The following is an 11,546-nucleotide window of genomic DNA, read 5'->3' on the forward strand; positions in this document are numbered from 1 at the left end:
TCTGTTCTGGTAGTCTTGCTGAAGGAAGAAAGCAATAGCTGACAATCTAGTCTTCCTTTTAACTATGCTTTTGCTAGATTCTGGAATTAGCATCAGTTGCCTTCCCAACACCATTTCAGGCCCTTTCTTCAGCCATCAGCTTCCCTGATCCCCATTTTTGTGGTGCTGACTTCACCTTCAGGTCCTTCTTGGCCTACAGCACAAAATCTCTCTCTCTGCCCCCTTACCTTAGAGAAGAGATTGAAGCATCCAAGGCGACTCACAATGCAGTAAACTTCTGGGAGGCGCTTCCCTTTCCCACTGGGCTTTCAATACGAATTCAAAAACACACACACAAGACAACAAGAAAACATCAGAATTGTAACTACTGAAGAGGTAGAGTGACAGGTCATTTAGTTCTGCAGCTCAGAAACTAGCAGACATTTGACAGAATGCTGCTCATAACAATACCTTAGAACTGGCTCAAACCTTGGTAAGCTAGAAACAGTGGGGAGAAATGGGCACATCCACAGTATGATTCCAGCTTTCTTAAGTGAGATGACTAGGGCAGGGCGGACTGTTCTACAGAAACAACTCCAAGCCTACGGGACCAGCACAGGTTTAGACAACTGTTTAGCGGCTACCTGAACCTCAGGGAAACAAACCCTATCTTCAGTTTAGTGGTGAAACAACAGTTTGTGGTCAAAACGTTAAGCACTGGTGTAAGGAAAAGGCAAAAGAGCTATGCCTGGAATGGAGGATGGTACTCAGACAGCAACTTTGGCACCGAGCAGAGCAGGAGAGAGAAAAGCTGCTCTGCTGCTGTTCTTTCTTTCCACACTGAAAGAGAAGAGCAGCAGCTTTCCACTTTCCAGAATGGGTGCCAGCAACACCAACCCCACAGAAGGCTGCATCTCTAGGAAAAAAAAAACAACAGGGGTAATTACCAGCAGCCTCCTGCAGTATCCAAATCGCCTGCTTCCATCTTCCCCCGTCAGGACAAATGAGAATGTCTCACTGCAGAAAGAGAAACCAGAGCAATGAGACACCCATTGCCCACATTAGAACTCTCTAACATACAGACCAAAGAAACCCACTATATTTTTTTGCATTCCCAATTACACCCCTCTCAGGGCTCTGCCCAATCATCTACTGTAACAGCTTTCATACTTAATTAGCTTGGTATATAAATCTGTTTCTCATGAATCAGGATACAAAGTACAGCACTTACCTGGCAAACTGATGGATGGGGGCCCAGTCCTTTGCATCAGGGAAGCAGAACTGGGGAATAGCTTTCAACTGATCTTCTGCCTCGCGCATGAATTTGAACGAGCGCTCGAGCTAGCACAACGGAGAGAAGGAATGTTTCCAATTAGTCATGTGGGGATGGAATGACTTCAAATATTTTTCCTGTGACAAATGAAGAGGTGATGACAGAGGCTAAGCTTCTGCCTGGAAGATATTAAAATTTCTGTGATTCTGGCTCACCTAATCTTCAGATATCTTAAAGTAACTCTGTGCCCCAAACTCCACCGAGCCCTGCATCTGCCACACCTGCCCCTGCTATATTGTGCCTCTAAGCTGGGACACATCTTCCAGCAAGTGTAACTGAAGTCTGAGGGGAGCTCTGGTTACATCCCATGTATAAACACACTGTCACACTGGCTGTGTTTCTCTCAGTCCTTGTTCCCCATTTTAAGTTAGACCATTGGTGAAAGCCATGTCTTCTGACAAGTGTCAGCTTTCTTCAAGAGAAAGAGGGGAGAAAGGGAATAGCTACATAACAGTCATAGCCAAGGGTAGCCAATGATCTAAATCAGGGACTCAATAGCAAGGAGTACCATGGCAATTCTCAGGGGGTGACTGCAGCCCCTCTATCTCCAGTCTCACCGAGCACTGACACAGCAGAGGCTACTGACACAACGTGTCGTCAAGAGAGAAGCTGTGTCAAGTGCACCACGCAATCTGAGACACGCCAGCCAGACCTTCCTGACAGGCACCACACCTTCAATGGGAACTGCTGGGTAACCTCAGGGACGTAGGCAGCCCCAGCCTGCTTCTTGTGCAGTGACACCACGACAAAGTATTCAAACAGCTGCCTCTCTTGATATTCAATCAAGTCCCGTTCCAAGGTTTGGTACCGAGGGGTTTGCTTCAGGCGAGACTTCACGTGCACCAGGCGCTGGCTGTGAGCTACGAAGGAAAAGGTTAGAGGTTGTGACTTTGTGCTCTTTGACTCTGTGCTCGTTGCACAGAGCAGCAACAGTGCTTTATGGAGACTTTTGGATAATCCTGAAACCACCTCACTGCATTTCCTTTGTCAGTGGCTGACTAGGAGGTGGGAACCATTTGGAAGCTGCACTATAAATACTGCCAGAGATGGGACATAATCTTGTGAGTGCCATCACCCTGAAGAGCTTTGGTAGCAGAAGGATTTCATGGATTGCTTTTATAGCTGAAGACATCCATATGGGACATGGTATACCAGATAATGCCTAGGCACTCATCCTAGCATTCACTTATGCACCTTTCAAAGCCAGCACAGTTAATTGATTGATAACCTCTGCTCAGAGGAGGCTGTGGATACGGATCCCCACAGTTTTACAAGACCAGCACTTGGGTCAGGCTAGGGCTGCATTGGCTGAGTAATGCTGGGGACTCCCAGCTTCAGTAACACAGGCTGAGCTGCAGGCCAACAACAAAGAAACATGTAAAGTGGTGAAAATCAAAAAGGCTGGCTCATGCCAGCCTTTCCTGTGCCTAAAACTGATCTCTCAGGACCATGTTTCTCCAAGTTAACCCAAGACAATGGGAAAACAAGAAAAACTGCCAAGCAAGCTGTAACTGCAACACACATGAGCTGTGGGACAATAAACATTCCAACATGGAAAGTAATGAAAAGCTGCTTGCTGAGAAGACACCAGATGAGATTCCCTAAGACCACCCCCCTGCTTTGTTTTAGAGTTGCATCCCAAATTAAATCTGCATGATGTCTCCCTTACTCCTACTACAAAAGAAAGAATTAACTACAAGCAGAGACTACAGCACATTCTCACAACTGTGCTTTTTGTGACTGCGGGTGGCAACACAACGTTTTTGACAGAAACAACAACCAAAGGGATACAGTGGGAATTCCAAATACATAAGTTGTCTGCTTGGGAGACAAGGCTTCCTGAAAGATGGTATATACTTCAGGACAGGCTCTTGACCTTTTGTCTTGTAAAGCTGTGCCACTTGTTGACTACTCCACATTATAATTTAAAGCAATCATGAGGTGCCTGTTAAATCAGAGAGTGTATCAGTTCCTGGACAGTTAAAGCCCTGGAAAGATGGCTGAGACTCCTTTATCTCATCCCTTATTATGCTATTTGCTCTAAGGCTGCAATTCTTCAAAAGGTTTCAGGTGTTTTCTGTTTTACCAGGGACTTACCAATATGACAAGGGGTAATGGCCTTAGGATGGAAGAGGACAGATTTAGGTTAAACTTCAGGAGGAAATTCTTTACTGTGAGGATGGTGAGACAGTGGAACAGGTTGCCCAGGGAAGCTGTGGATGCCCCAACCCCGGAAATGTTCAAGGCCAGGTTAGATGGGGCTTTGAGCAACCTGGTCTAGTGGGAGGTGTCCCTGCCCATGGCAGTGGGGTTGGAACTAGATCTTTAAGGTCCCTTCCAACCCAGACCACCCTAGGAAGCAGTGTCACAGCAATGCTGAGTGCTTCTAAAAAGGTCTCTCAAGCACTGCTTATATTCCAGGATTGTATTTCTGTCATCATGGCAGAGTTTGTCTTCCAAAATTTTTCCTTCCCAATAGTCAGCACTTATGGCTCTGACATGCAGTCTGATGATTGCTCTCTAATTTACTGTGTCTCATATGTAGTGACTTGCTAAGCAGAGGTAACTGGCTGGTGTGTTTGGTCTGTTAAGTAAAACACACAAAATCAGAAGTTCCAGGTAAAAGAGTCACTCAGATCCGGATGTGGATCTGAATATTGTTCTGAGTCCAGTGCTGTTGGATTTGAAGTGACCTTACGAGACTTTCACCATCCCCTCTATAGGCAGTTCCTAACTGCAGATCTACAGAGGATAGAAGGAAACCCAGCACATGATTCACTATGGCAACGCTCCTGGACACATGCACACTGATTTTCTCAGCTACATCTGAACTGGGACTATATTTCACAACATCATGTTTCAAGACAGTTGTGAATATCATTTCTGTGCCATCTGGGTGCAAATCCTCTCTCCCTGTCTCCAGGATAGCCTAGGAACCTGTCAAGAGGTGGGTAGTGGCAGCCATTTTCAGCCTGATCTTGCTAAAACAGCAGTACAGATAAAAAATTTCCCAGTGCAGAGGAGAGCAAGTGCATATATGGTAGTTCTTGTGTAGGAAGCTGTGCTCACAAGAAGGAACTCAGTCTGAGGTTACTGTTCTAAAAACCTGAAGGGAGAGTAAGGATAAACACTCCTGACCACAACACACAATGGTTACCACAGAGTGGGAACTGCAGCTTATGTCTGTCTTTTCAGCTTGGGAACTGCCCTGTTGCTCAGATCACGTCTGCATGTGATGCAGGAAACTATGGCATTGAAGGGAGTTTCCATCTTGGATTCTAGCTTTGCTGGCATTTTGAATTTGCCATATGAATTCCCAAAAGACTGTAATGCCACCAGTGTTTTACAGGGCTAACTACCAGCACAAGAAGGTTTCAGTAGAGTATTGTAGAGTCTCTGCTGGCATGAAGCAAGCGATGCAGCACTTTATCCAAACTCAGCCAATGCTGAAGATCTTAACTAGCAATAAATCAAGCAGTGCAATTTGTTTTCCTAGCTAGCCAGTGTGGCTGGTGGTTCTTCTCCCCTGGTAAACGTGTAGTGGGGATTCTGAACACCCTGTCCCATGTAATGCTGCTTCTGTCAGCCTGGTCCCACATCTGTGTCTGTGTACTTAGAAAACCCACACTGTAATTCCACAGTGTCCAAGCCATCTCCTAGGAAAGTCAGTCCAAAGAGCTTGATGGGAATTTGAACAGCTGTTTGTTTTGGACTCCTACAGTCCTCTGCCCATGGATTTTCCTCTGCAGCACTGAGTTGTTTTCTCATTGTGTTCTGAATGGAAACAAGCTCCTTCTCCAAAAGCAGAACACAGAGGAGAGATCTTGACCCAGGATCTCAGAGTACAGTTTATTAGGAGCCATTTTTTCTCTTCACACCTGTCCTTACCTTTCAGCTTCTCTTCAGAATCACTGTCTGATTCACTGTTTTCATCTGTAACTGGAAAAAAAGAAAGGGGAAGATGAATTAAAGTAAATATTATTTATAACTGCACATTTCTTACCACTGGCATGAAAAAGCCAGGCCTGGCAACTCCAGAGGGAAGACAGTATAGATCCCAAGGGTCTTGTTCTTTTCAAGGGTGCACATACCCAGACATTTAGCTTTCCAACCTTGGTATCTTCTCATTCATTCAGGGAATAATAAACATAAAAAAACCCCAACAAAAACAACCAAGTCAATTTTGCACAGCCAAAAGAGTTGCATAATAAAACACCAGAGCAGTATTTTATCCAACTCTGTATAAGCACAACACCAAGACAAAATATTGATTAATATGCAGTAGTTTGTGGGACAAGGGATAAAAACAAGCAAACAAACAAATAAAAAACAACTGCCAGACTGAATCAGACTCATGGTCTATATAATCCTATAGCCTGTTTTTGACAATGGTGCCTTAGATGCTTCAGAGAGGGGTATAAAAAAAAATATGCAGAGACAAGTCTTAGACATTTCCCTGAGGTTCATATAAACACACTCATCCCCTCTGTGGGTGTTTATCCTATATAAAATAAGATAAACAGTAACAAGAAATTGTGGGAAACAAATAGAGCTGGTGGTCACTTCTTGCTGGAAACTAGGGTGTTTTGGAAAAAAAATACTGTGTTGGAAAGACCTAATTTTAAGTTTTACAGAGATTAAATGTTTAGAAATAATTGCTCTGAAGTACCTGAATGCTTCTGGCAATTAACAGTGGGAGGCTGAAAGTCTCAATCTTGCTATGGTGGAGATGGTCCTACAGTCAAATCTAGAAAGCCTGATTCCCAACTAAGGCTATTTGTTTATTGGGATGCTGAAGGAACCAGGACTGTTTCAAAATCTGCTGTCTTCCATTGGACAGTTCACTGAAGTGACACATTCCTGCAAAATATTTGGATCTCAACAAATCAGTCTCTTTGGACAGAACATTCCTCTCCAAAGCTTCCAGCCTGTTCCAGAAATAAACATCAAAAAGGGGGGACATTTTTGGTACGACCTATAAGGTTATCATGTAAAGCTATGGAATGAAAATGAAGCAAGAAAACCCCAAAATGTTCTATTTTAATGAAAGTCTTTTGGGCAGAGGAACAGTTTTTATCTTCCCAAACAAAAAGATGGAAGCCCCAACTCAATGTTACCCTGGACTGGAAGAAGAAAATGTCGCATAAATCACTAAGCCAGACTGAACAAGTCCCCAAAGAGTCTTGGATGCATGATGATTCAAAGCTCCTTTACCTTTCCCTGAATTGCTCTCTGTAGACTGCGACAGTCTCTTGACACGTTTCTTTCCCCTTCGTGCCTCATAAATGGCATTGATTTTCAACACAAGCTGCTCAGCAAACACACAAACAAAGAAGGTTATTTCCCTGGGCAAGCAAGCAAGAATTTCATGCCAACTCCTCTGTTTCCCAACCACGGCCTTGATGGCCTAGCACTGACAATTACCAGCATCAACCTTGCTCAGCAACCTGCACCTGTGCTGCCAATGGTACCTGCTCACTCCGGTACAGAAGCAGCAGAGTCAGGTTGGCATGGCAGGAGCCCAAGGCAACAAGCCCTGAGGAAAGGCCAGGCCTCTATGCACTTTCACGTTGTGTGGTCATACGAGTCCACCTGGACCTCTCCATACTGTGGTCCATGCTTCAAGAAGCACTAGAGACTCCCTTGGGAACCTGGCCTGGCCTGCAGGTTTGAGAGTAGAAAAGTGGCTGGAGCATGACAGCAAACTGTAATGCCATTATGCCTTTAACATCTGTTGTAGCATGTGCTGGAAAAGCCTTCATATCAAGCATGGAGGAAACATATCGTACAAGGAATGCTGAAGAAATTGAGATGAGTGGGAGACAAGAATGCTGAAGTACTTTATCCTAGTGGTTTGTTTTGCAAGTACTTTAACCCCTGGCCTCCCAGCTGACCGGGAGAGAGAAGATTTCAGTGTTGGGCATAGCTGGACTTAGTGACTCATTCAGTGCCTCTGGTCTCCTTGTCGGTCCCCTGAAGGGGAGCAGAGATGCAGAAGGACCATGCCAGACTTCCCCAAGCCTCCACAACCAGAGCTGCCTCCTTGTCAAGGTCCCAGGGAGGAGAAGCAGGACATGGCCAGATTTATTCCAGAAAGTCTGAGATCCCCGCATGTATGCCCTGAAAGCTAAAAGTAAGACAGGCCCAACACATACGTGGTCAAGGAACTCTGAATTCAAATATTTAAGTAAGAGGCAGGTGATGTGGAAGTGCAGCCTCCACCCAGCTGTCCAGCTCAAGTCTCGGGTTGATTGTGCCACTGGCACAGCAAATGTGAGTTCTGAGCTTGCTCTGCAAGATTGCTCAGTGGCACTGCCTGGTAAGTATATACTTGTAATCTTCCCTTCAGCTGACATAAAAGTATGTGTGAACACACTGATAGAGATCAAGCACATGCACAGATGTGTAGGCATACTGGAAAAGAAAAACCTAGACATTTGTAGCCTTTGGCTCATTCCTGAAGAGCTGAGGTATACACAGAGGGCTTCTGAAATCAGACATACAAACATGCTTCTGAGCCCTCAGAGGGCTTCTGAAATCAGACATACAAACATGAACACAAATCTGGCAACCAGGAAATTAAGATATACAAACATGTCCCTTCTTCCCCAAATGAAAACTCTGGGTTCAGAAAAAAAATCACCACAGACAGTCCCTGGTAGGTTCTCCTTGTCCTGCAAAGACTGGGATAAGTAACTGTGTTTTTTAAACATTCAATAGATAGTCTGCTGCCAAACCTCATTTGGACTGAACACACTTCCTGCTAGATCTGAAGGAAAATAAAATTGAAATGGAGTCATGCTGTATCCAAATACAATGTAGGAAATACTGCTTCAAAAAATGTTCACGACTACAGACAGGTCCTTTTGTCACTCCAATGTCAGTATTTTCATTGTTCATCTACAATCACACCCTACCTTGAATTAGAAACTGTCAGTGCAAGAACCAGACCCAGCAAAGAACCACAGATTGCCAGGAGGGAACATCGAGACAACACATTGACAATTTCTGACTGTCCTAACCAGGAAAAAAACAAACAAAAAAAGGAAACAATATTTGATACATTATTTGCAAAAACATGAATTGCTTTTTTCCTCCTTCTGACAAACTTCAACTTTTAGCCAAAAATTAGAATGCTTTTTTTTTCTTATTGTTTTATCTCTCTGGCCAATTACAATATCTCAGATGGAAAAATAACATCTTTAAAACTTGAAGAAATTGTTGTGAGCCTTCTCCTTTGAGCAGAAAGGGGGTTAAACACAAGTCAACTGCCAGGACAATAGCTATATTGCAGGGATGCCACATTGGAAACTTAAACAAAACATTGTTTCACACTCACATTCCAGCCTGAAAGCAGCAGAGCGAGAAAGCCCTAGATTTACCTTGGGAATCTTCCTTCTCCTCTTCCCATTCTGAGGGTCTCCCAAGGAGAAGAAGGTGTCATCTGGACTGCTGGGGGTTGAGGGAGGGCTGATTTTGGATGGTGACCCAGTCCCATCACGGCTCAGTTTCCGTATGTCTGGCAGTTTGAAACTCCGCCGCTCTGAGTTTTGTCGGAAAAAAATGGGCTTGGAAAGCAACTGGAAACGAAAGAGAAGAAACAAATGATCTCTGCACCTTACATACCTTTGCCTTACTGCTAACACTGTCATGGCAGAAAGTCCAGTGGGGCAGCCACATCACCCAGATGTCAAAAGAACCCAAATTGGGAGAATGCTCACAGATTTCTGCACACACAAAGAACTTACCCAGCTGCTGGGCTCAATAAGGACTTATCTTGACCAGCAATTTAACCATGCCACATTTATTCCAGACCAAAATGCAATACCAGAGGTTGGCCAAGAAGCCTTACTCCAGCATCAAAAAAAAATCTCCCAAGACTTGTGTAATCTGGAGGCTGGAACTGTAAGCAGGACAAGACTAACCAACCAGCCAACCACAAGCATTTGGGATAAGCATCTAGTCAGGAAGAACAGAGAAGCAGTGAGTCCAGACAAAAATCATTGTCAATATGGTTGCCTTTGACAGTAGCCAGAATTAAGTACTTCAGAAGAGGGTACAAGAAATGCCATCATAGACAATTATGGAGACTTAGTTTCCTCCTAAGCCCATTACCAAGTTGAGCGGTAACACAACAGCAGATACTTAATGCTGGTGTAAAGTTCTTAAAGTCTCTGACCAAAAACAGAGAAGCAGAAAGCTCAGCTACATATAAAGAAAGGCAAACCATTTCTCACCAGAAAGATGTTCAATATGAACTCCTTTTGTCTTCTCCTACTGAATTACCCAGCAGTTATGATAAGGTTATTTTTTTGTGGGCACTGGATCTGCACTCCAAGAGGATGTATCTATGTGGCACTAACTGGTGTGGGGGGAAGGTATCCAAGCTAATTCTGAACAAGCCACAGCAGCACTGTAACTTAGGCAGCATAAAGATCTGCCTCCATCAACAGACACACTTAGCAGAGCTATTAGCCAGACCAATTAATTAATTTGGGTTAGCTCAGGTGTCTCTAGATGGTTTGGCAGGAGATGCTCAACTCACAAAAAACGCTTACCACACACAGAGAAGTCACACATTAAAATGAAGAGCCTTTGGGAAGAGCCTTTGCACTAAGGAAACTCATCCTGCACTAGTGATATAAGCTACTACTGAAAGTCTGTGCTGACCCATTCCCCCTCACCTGCTAGCCTGGGCAGGGTCTCCAGTGTGATTCACATTGCAACCGCAAACCTGTTAGTTGCCACGAGAGCTGCAGCACTTCTTTCCTGACTGATGTAGATCATGGCTTTTAAATGCCAAAGCCCTGCAGTGTAACATAATTACTCCTATTCGGCTCTTTACTAAGTATCTCCCTGCTGGGAATCTTATCTATGGTGAAAGGCATTTCTGTGTAACACTGCAGACCACTTTCCATAGGAAAGTGGGGAAATCAAGTTGCACTGGTGATCCCAAAGCTCTCTGAGGGAAATCAGCTTCATCCCAACACTGATATATAGACTCTTGATGCTCTAGACATAACTACCAACAAGAAGAATGGATTGAGAACCACAGAACACTTTTCACTTTTAAGTGTTGAATCATCCAAAGAAACCTCATCTGCTGATTAAGCTGGTTGGAAAAGAGCAACACATTAAGAAACACTGGAAAGTTGGGTAACAGCTCTAATAATAGCTGCCACTTGGAGAGCATGGGAAAACCCTTTGGTCAGGAAAACTGTGTTTGGATCCCTGCTATCCACTCTGAACCCAGTTGTTGCTAAGATGACTTCTGCTGTCACATTGTCCGTGCTGCTCCAGGCTTGGACTATCTAAACAGACAACAGGAAACAACCAAAACAGCTCAGGAGGCTGAGAGCAGGGCTGGCTGTGGTAAGTCCTGCACTCCGAGCAAGAGGTGTGGACCAGTGTTGTACCTCTTCTTTTGGTTTCACTACCAAGGAAGAATATGGAACCAGGCTGTGAGCTGTGCTGCTGCTGGAGGCACCCTTTTAGTATCAGCCCCCATCACCAGGTGACTGGCATTGTGTTTGTCACCAACAATCAGCCTCATCAAGGAGAGAGCAGAAGAGGCATCCCAAGGGAGGGGGCTGCAGAGGCATCCCGGCATCAGCATGGACAGACCCTGTACAGCCCACTGACACTGTGCCAAGATGACTGCAGAGCTTGCTTACCCCAACACTTAAATGCCCTCTTTGAGGGCAGGAAGAGATTTCTTCCACTCTATTAGCAAAAGGTCTTCCCCTCTGCCAGAGGAAGGTAGCCCTCGTGTGAAAAACAGTGGCAGCCAACAAACCATTTGTGGAAGGGAATGCTGCTTTTTACTTTGCTAGAAGGCAACAAATACCCTCGTATCACACTACACTGTGACGAGTGTAAAAGACAAAAAGGAAAAAACTCTGACATGCTAAAGTCAAATTGGCAAAATTCCACCCAACAACCTTCTGGAGCAGGAGAGATGGCCACTTGAATCAAAGTACCTTAGTGGGAGTCCCAGGTACAGAAGAGGTGGGGGATGCTGGGAAGGTCAGGACACATTTCTTCCCCAAACAGCGGCTGTTGGTCTCAATGTCTTCATAAGGGTTTTCCTTTGATGGTGGATCTGCAGCAAAAAGCCACAAGCAAGAGAGTGTAAGTGCAGAAAATCCTTGAGGTTTGCCATAAAAATCTGTTTGGGGCTCTGCTGGCCTTATCCCACCTCCCACATCAGACAAAAAGACCTGTTCTCAAGCAT

General features: G+C 44.6%; 1 protein-coding gene across 1 annotated transcript in view; it reads right to left on the reverse strand.

Moving 5' to 3' along the window:
- DENND2A (DENN/MADD domain containing 2A) overlaps window positions 1-11,546 on the reverse strand; it is a 37,539-nt gene that overhangs the window by 18,691 nt on the left and 7,302 nt on the right. Inside the window, exons 4-11 of the mRNA XM_010005824.1 lie at window positions 11,293-11,414; window positions 8,695-8,892; window positions 6,527-6,620; window positions 5,201-5,251; window positions 1,985-2,172; window positions 1,211-1,320; window positions 927-996; window positions 228-305 (exon numbers count right to left, since the gene is read on the reverse strand). Of these exons, the coding sequence (XP_010004126.1) occupies window positions 228-305; window positions 927-996; window positions 1,211-1,320; window positions 1,985-2,172; window positions 5,201-5,251; window positions 6,527-6,620; window positions 8,695-8,892; window positions 11,293-11,414 (911 nt within the window). The remainder of the gene's footprint in view (window positions 1-227; window positions 306-926; window positions 997-1,210; window positions 1,321-1,984; window positions 2,173-5,200; window positions 5,252-6,526; window positions 6,621-8,694; window positions 8,893-11,292; window positions 11,415-11,546) is intronic.

This window comes from Chaetura pelagica, unplaced genomic scaffold (assembly GCF_000747805.2).
Source record: "Chaetura pelagica isolate M959 unplaced genomic scaffold, ChaPel_1.0 scaffold79, whole genome shotgun sequence".
NCBI classification, from domain to species: Eukaryota; Metazoa; Chordata; class Aves; order Apodiformes; family Apodidae; genus Chaetura; species Chaetura pelagica.